The sequence below is a fragment of the Epinephelus fuscoguttatus genome, linkage group LG10, assembly GCF_011397635.1.
Source record: "Epinephelus fuscoguttatus linkage group LG10, E.fuscoguttatus.final_Chr_v1".
Classification (NCBI taxonomy): domain Eukaryota; kingdom Metazoa; phylum Chordata; class Actinopteri; order Perciformes; family Serranidae; genus Epinephelus; species Epinephelus fuscoguttatus.
In genome coordinates this window covers 2,691,649-2,699,806 of record NC_064761.1, presented here as the reverse complement: position 1 = coordinate 2,699,806, position 8,158 = coordinate 2,691,649, and the positions used below count along the sequence as shown (strand labels likewise).

General features: G+C 41.5%; 1 protein-coding gene across 2 annotated transcripts in view; it reads right to left on the bottom strand.

Annotated features, from left to right (window-relative positions):
* mcf2l2 (MCF.2 cell line derived transforming sequence-like 2) overlaps window positions 1-8,158 on the bottom strand; it is a 259,329-nt gene that overhangs the window by 145,122 nt on the left and 106,049 nt on the right. For both annotated transcript variants that reach the window (XM_049588011.1, XM_049588012.1), the window contains exon 15: window positions 4,346-4,434. In XM_049588011.1, the coding sequence (XP_049443968.1) occupies window positions 4,346-4,434 (89 nt within the window). The remainder of the gene's footprint in view (window positions 1-4,345; window positions 4,435-8,158) is intronic.

Genomic DNA, 8,158 nt, shown 5'->3' with positions numbered 1-8,158 from the left:
ATGATACATTTTTCGATGTTTTTTAATTGTGAGATTGTGAGAGATTATTTTTGCTGGTGATGGCTTGGATCACAATTGTGCCTTGCAGCACCCATTATGCAAATAGGAGAGATTGCTGCTACAAGGACCACATTGATACAACATATTAAAAAGACATTTCATATGAGTAGCAGCCTATATGGATATTAAGCTTGAAGTATTTTGTATCACTTTATGTTGTCATGTCCTTTTGGGTGGTCAGAAACTCTTAGATCAGCCTGTCTATTCTTGTACCCGTGAACTTTTTACTTGTTTTACTGCAGCTGTAAATGTATCGCTCCGGTTAGGCTGGCAAAGTGCATGAGACATTTCCTTTTGAGACACCAGCCAGCCAGCCAGTGGGAAGAAAGTTTCATCCAGCCAGACACTGAGCGAAATTATGCCAGATGAGGGAATTTCCCTACCAAAGTACAGATAGAAAAGATGGTCTGAATATCAAAGTGCTAAGATTATGCAAATAGGAGAGATTTCCAGCCAGACACTGAGCGAAATTATGCCAGATGAGGGAATTTCCCTACCAAAGTACAGATAGAAAAGATGGTAGAATATGCTGAGGAAAGGAAAGTTTTGCAGGGCATTTAACCTAATGTACTAATGTACTTATGTGCTGCTGCACTGTACCTCTTTGTTTTGCCCCTGTAATAGGGCTTGGGATATTTGCTCCCCTAGAATTTAAATTTAAGAGCAGTAGTTCCCAAACGTGGGGTCAGAACCGAGATAAATAGGAAAGGAAGCAAGAAGATTACATTCTTTGGACAGTGGATAAAAAAATTTTCCTCACAACATATCTTTTTAATATATAAAACACTGGTCTAATCTTTGTTTTTTTTTTTTCATGTGAGTGATTGGATGTAATTACTCCTTAAGGCCTCTGAATATAATCAAAATAGGAAAACAGACATACAGAAGTTTGTCTTGAGCTTGATGTTTGATTTAACACAAGCAGGTAACTATGATAAATGTGTCTCTACCAGTAAAAACATAAACTTTTGGCCCCTTAATGGCAATGGAATCAGGTTGCATACTCATCAACATATCACCCCTTTCAGGTTCACGTGGCCCACTTGTTTGCAAACAGTTGCTTATTTACACATTCAGCAGTTAGGAAACAACATTTTTATTCAAATAGAGCCATGTTTCTGGCAACCTAGTTGGTTTTTTAGGCCCTGACAAACCAAGCTGACAGTCGGCCATTGGTGAGCATCTGTTGCCCTATAGTCTTTACAGTGTGTCCTGCACCATTGGCCCTCACTGGCCCTTTTCAACCCTTATTGGCTTCTTTCCAGCTGATTGCAGTATTTTGAATCAATGACGGAGATAGTGAAGCCTGTCAGTGAAAGAAATCACTTTGATTGGCAGTTCAGCTCAGAGCACGTTACCCATTAGGCAGTGATTAATGTTTATGTATTTCACAATGGTTCTAATACGTTACAGTAAATGTTGTGGTAAAAGACATTTTGCACCATGCATGGAGTCGTATACGAAGTTAGTGACTTGCCACCTGTGTGGAAATGAGTGTCTAACATAAAGTTGCATAAAGGTGAGATAAAGAGCATTTCCTGGTTCAGAAATCATCTCTTTGCCTTATTCTCCCAATTGAGAAACATGAGCTCGCCACAATACATATTTATGGTTCAATTAAATTTTAAAAAGAATTGTTGTGAAATGTTTTTATGTTCAACTGACACAACAAAAAGTTATGTTAAACTGATAAAATTCACGTCAGACAAGGGTCATGTGACACATTTATTTTGTGTCTGGTGTACTCAAAAGTTTTACGTTACTGTATTGTACTAAACTAAAAGTTTTGAGTGCAAGCTGTTTCCAAAATAATTTAAGTTGAGTGAGCGAATTGGGGTTTACCGTGAGAAGCGTTTCCTAATGGTTTGTGTTATTGTTCACTGGGGCATGGTAAACATGCTCCGTTCTTTCAACATTGGATTGTGTTGTTAATGTGCTAACTGGCTAACTAGTGTCATGACAGTCTTCTCGTTTCCCTTTATGAACAATAATTACAGACTACTTCCATCTCCTGATGTGGAGAGTTATTTCCTCTCATGCAGTTGCATGGTGGTTTGCTGTCTGCTGTTGTCTTTGTGGTGTGTTCATGTGCAACTTTTTGGCGATGCAATAGTCGGCTTTTGTGGTTGCTATTTCTTTGATATCAGTTTGGTGTGACGAGGCCTTCAGTCCAATATTTATGTTCTTTTGGTTCTTTTTGCTCTCCACCAAATCCTGAGGGAAATATCTGACTCTTTAGCTGCTAATGTTTCAGAGTGTTCTCCCTGCTGGTGGCTTACTGTGTCTGTCTGCAGCTTCAAACAGCAGACAGAGTTTGCTGTTACTGATTAGCAGGTAAAGTACAGCTGTTTTTTAAAGCTGTTTCACTGAAAATAACTGCCTGCTGCAGCTGATAACTACGCCATGAGAACAGTGACAGTGAACCAGCTAAGTACTGAGTTGAAAATCAACATAAAGCTCAGTTGCAGGTTCGGGTGATAATCCTTTGTAGGTTCAGCACTATGAGCAACCCCTTTTAAAATGTCACATTGTTCTGACATTGTTAGTTGGTACATTGTTACTATACAAAATATTGATAAAAGCTCCTTTGGATCTTGCATATCAGCACTGTAGCATGTAGACTGCACCGTCAAATGGGAATCATTCCTCTTTTAAAACCAAAATTTGTTTTACCTATTAACTTTTTAACTTATGAAGACTAGCTGAGAGGAGTTTACTGTGTGTCTCTTCACATACTGCCCCATCTCGGCCATCCTTTACTTATACAAACGTCCTCTTTCTTATCCAAAATTGCTGGTTAACTACACTAAAATTTACTATAATACAATAATACATCATCATCTTAAGGAAGAAGTCATCCTGCCAAGACTGTCAAGAGATTTTTTTCTGACCACTCCTTCCCTCTCCTGTGTTTCCCCTTCTTGACCACTCACCCCCCCCCCCACCCCCACCCCCCACCCCCTTTTCCTCTCACTCTTTCTTCTCTCTCTCACAACTGCCACCCCACTGCATCCTGTTACACTGTGGTTTTCATCAAAAAAAAAAAATTCAGACAGGCTGAATCATCAAGAGCGTTCAGGTCGTCATGTCCTTATAAGGAACATTTTAAGTGCTGGGGGAGCACATTTGTGGGTCCACAGATGGAAAGCATTCACCACTGAGACTGGGAATAAATTCATGTATTCAGCAAGTGGTGTCATACTTTGATTGCTATTGATTTTCTACTTTGTTTCTTTTCTTTTTTTAATTTTTTTTATTGGTTTGGTCTACTTACAACTTTATTCTCAAAATCTAAGATTTTTTTCCTTTAACATGGCCCTAATCCTCCTTCATATAATATTAATCATTCTGGGTGTGTCTGAAGCATGAAGACAACTCTCCACTGCCTAACAGAAGTTCCTCTCCTACTGTGTCATTACGGCAAAAAACTACTGCTGTCATGGAAAGGAATAATAGTTCCAACCTGCAATATGTGGCTATACGTGATCTAACCAGCATACTACATTTGGAAAGGATAAGATATGTCTTAAAGGGCAGAGTTGAGTTAAGGATAGAGACAAGGGTCAGGGAAATAGAAGGGGTTAAGGAAGTCCTGTACCTAGACTTAGGTTCCCCCATTTTTTAAATTTCATTTTTATTTTATTTTGTTTATTTATTTATTCCTTTTTCTCCTTTATTTACTTTATGCACATTCAATGCACCAATATTTTGTCTTGTTTCCATGTTCATGTTCGTATTTTCCTACATCTGTGAACTTATTATTTCAAAACTCTTTTATATAAAATGAAATGAGCGCTGCCACTGCAACATGATATATATAATTCCATCTTTGGCTCAATAAAAATACTTGACCTTATACTTAAACTTCAAACAAAGTAGCTGTCTGTGCAAATGCTCTAATGCTTAAATTGCTCAGATCAGACTGCCTCCATACAACACAGGGTTAAATTAAACATGGATAAATTCCACACTGGAGTCCCACTTCACCACTTGCACTGTCATCTGGGTGTTAACTGTTACACCACCTCTGTCTGAAATGTGCTCTTCACATATACACTGCATGTGGTAGGTGACATAAATCATCACACAACACCACACTTTCTTTCAAACCATGCACACAATCATGGCTTATAACTGTACCAGTTGTGTTTTCACTCTCTGAATCAGTTATCACACCTTGTTTACTAATCTAGAGAATGACATCATCATGTTGTCTTTTCAGTATAGTGATATGACAGTAAACCAAAGGACTGCATGTGAACACAGCGGTGTGTTATTTCCATACCTGCGTCTGTTGGATAGACTCTCCTCTGTCTCGTTGTTCACAACCACATGGGTGGAGCCTCCTTGGCTTTCCTCATGCATCACCTCGATCTGTGACACACAAATGCACATATTCATATATTAGTTTTATCATTAGGGTTATCATTATCACATCATTATCATTATCATTAGCTTTGTTAATGCCTCATGTTTTGTCCTGATAGAGCTATTAAATGATGCATATAAACACCTGTCTATCTGTAAGGTCAGTACCAGGTGTTTACATTCAGGTAATCATTGGTCATCGGTAAATATTTAACTGGACCAACAGTAAAGCCACTGCAGACTGCGTACAATGGATTACAAGATACTTTTTGTTCCAGTTTGCAGCCTGGATATGCAGGCTTCACTGCAACAGCTGGTGTTATGATGTACTGTATTTGCATTTTGATATAAATGAGTTAACAGTGTATAGATGATTAACCTGCAACTAAGACACAGACCGAAAACCCTGTTAAATAACTTTGTGCTGGCACTGTGTCTGCCACTATGTCAGGCATTTGAGGGGGACATTTTGGTGGTACTTATGGAAGATAAAGACATTCATTTCTGCTCTCTTTGAGGGTATCAAGGAGGTGCCTGGGACTAACTTCCTTATTCCACCTGACAGCAAAACCTTTAGACTTTCCATGTCTACATATGATGTGCAAGGTAGCCTGGGTGCGTCTGTTGTTTATTTTCTGGGACAGTGAGTCACATCTTTTTCAAAATAAATGGACTACGTGGATACAACACCAAATATTGTCATTTTTTCCTTCAACAACAAGCGCACATGGTTACATATACCCATCACACGGACGTGGCTAGGTTTAGAAAAAAATAACAGAGTTAGGCTTTACATTCAGTCAGTGATTGTTGAACAAGAAATCTTGTCTTCTGCATGGTATTATGTCATGTCTCCTGTCATTTCACATGTCTTTTCATAACAAAACATAGTTTGGAGACATGCTCATCATTGGAGATTACTCCTGGTGAAAGATCTTGTAGTGTGTAATCCCCTGTCACCCATCAGTCATGTAGTATGAAAACCACAACAGCTTTAAGACTCCCAATTAAAAGACAACAAGTAGCGTAGTGTGAACATTACACAATCTGACGACTTTGAAATTCGTGTAGTGTGAATAACACCTCAGAGAGATGGGTGCATCTACATCTTCCCCACATCTGGCTAAAATGTATCTTAAACCACCTCCAGAGTTAGTTGCAACTACACTTTTTGTTGCATTAAGTGGCTGAGAGTAAATGGATAATAATTTTTTTTTTGTTTTGTTAAGATTTTTTTAAATCAAAAGTTGCACAGCCGACCACCTGATTAGTTTTTGATACACATATGTCGACAGAAACTCCAGAGCCTAAGTGCCTTTAAAGTGCATCTCATCAGTAGTCGTTGAGGAGGGGAACAGTCAGGAGAAAATCTCCTGCATTAATGTCAGGAGAAAAAAATGCCTGCCGAAACATTTACAATTCAGCACAGGTTTTTTTAAACATGTTCACTGAGCCTGACAAAACTAACAACAAGAAGGAAACTACTTGGTAGCCTTTTGATTTTGAAACTGTCTGTCCTCATCAATTATGGAGAAAGGTTTATGGTCTAACACACCAAGACTATCACTACACCAACAGACTGTGTTTGTCAGCAGCACAAAATAGCCTTAGGGCGTGCATCCAAATCATGCACACTGTAAACCAATGACTAAACTAATGAGATCAGAGCTAAATTGCAGCATAGCAGCAAACAGTAACACGGTGGCATACTGATTGGAGGGAGCCTCCTTTAGCCAGAGGGACTTTGTTTGGGCCATGATGGCCCCTGCTAACAAAACACTGAATCCCCAACAGCATCAGGGCTGTTGTTCTGAGGGTGACCTCTGACCTTCCCAAGGAGAGGTGGGGCAGTGTGGCTTTCAGGGAGAACAGTAGAGCATTGTATGAGTTTGCATGTTTTGTTGTTAGTTTGTACAATATGTTTACTATGTGCTGTAGAGTGAGAGTGGGATGGAGCATAAGATTGACAGGCAGATCATTGCAGTGTTGGCAGTTACTCCAATGTTGTATTCACGAGGTAGCAGAGGAGCCAGACTTTAAAGACAGGTCTGTGTAATGGATACATGATGTGTGACCAAGGTGTGGGATGTCAGATTTTGAGATATCTGACCAAATGTCTCCCCTTCTGTTCCTGAGATATGATAGTGAATAATGGCCAGAAAAGTGTTTTTGCAGCTCATTATGATTTCACAGTGAAGTTGACCTTTGACCTTTTTGATATGAAATATCAGCACTTAATCACTATATTCTATTAAACATTTATGTGTGATTTTGTCATAATTAGCATATCGACTCCTGAGTTAGGGAGAAAAACATATTTTGTGTGGTCACAGTGAACTTAACCTTTTACCTTCAACCACCAAATCCTCCAAACTGGTTTATTCTTGCGTTCAAGTAAACATTTCTCCCAAATTTCAAGATATGTCCTCAAGGTGTTCCTGAGGTATTGTGTTCACAATAATGACATGAGATGAGATGACAGCTTGGCTGTCATCCTCCTTTCTCCCACCACCTGCACAGAGTCCAGAGAGCGTCCCAGGACAGAGCTGGATCAGCTTGTCCAGTCTCTTCCTATCTGCAGCCGAGATGCTGCTGCCCCAGCAGACCACTCCGTAGAAGATGGCTGATGCCACCACAGTGTCAAAGAAGTTCTTCAGGAGCGCTCCCTGCACTCCAAAAGACCTGAGCCGCCTCAGCAGGTAGAGTCTGCTTTGGCCTTTCCTGTACAGTGCTGTTATGTGATTAGTCCAGTCCAGTTTATTGTTAAGATGAACACCCAGGTACTTATAAGATGTCACCATCTCAATGTCCTTTCCCTGGATGTTCACCGGTGTTGGGGGGAGGAGTCTGCGCCTGCGGAAATCCACCACCAGCTCTTTGGTTTTCCCCGCGTTGATCTGAAGGTGGTTCCTCAGGCACCAGTCCACAAAGTCCTGGTTCAGTTCTCTGTACTCCCTGTCGTCCCCATCTGTGACGAGGCCGATGATGGCAGAGTCATCAGAGAACTTCTGCAGATGACAGGTGGGGGTGTTGTATGAAAAGTCTGCAGTGTAGAGGGTGAAGACGAACGGTGCCAGCACCGTCCCCTGCGGGGCCCCCGTACTGCAGACAACCAAGTCCGATACACAATCCTGGGTCCTTACATACTGCGGCCAGTCCGTGAGGTAGTCCAGGATCCAGGATGTGAGGTGATTAGCCACCCCTATGTGCTCCAGTTTGTCCCTCAGAAGCGCAGGCTGTATGGTGTTGAAAGCGCTGGAGAAATCAAAGAACATGATTCTCACAGAGCTTCCAGGCTTCTCCAGGTGGGAAAGAGCTCTATGCAGGAGGAAGATGATGGCGTCATCCACCCTAATGCCAGGCTGGTAGGCAAACTGCAGCGGGTCCATTGAAGGGCCTACTGCGGGGCGGAGACGAGACAGGACCAGGTGCTCCAGAGTCTTCACGAGGTACGATGTTAATGCCACCGATCTGAAGCTGCTGAAGACCTTGGGGTACGGAGTCTTGGGCACAGGTACCACGCAGGATGTCTTCCACAGCTGTGGTACTCTCCCCAGCCTCAGGCTCAGGTTGAAGATGACTTCAACTATCCCGCACAGTTGGTCTGCGCAGGACTTCAGGAGCCTGGAGCTGATGCGATCTGGACCCGCAGCCTTCCTCGTCTTTATCCTCATCACCCGATCTCTCACCTGACAGGTAGTGAAGGACAAGCTGGAGCAGGGGGGCTGTG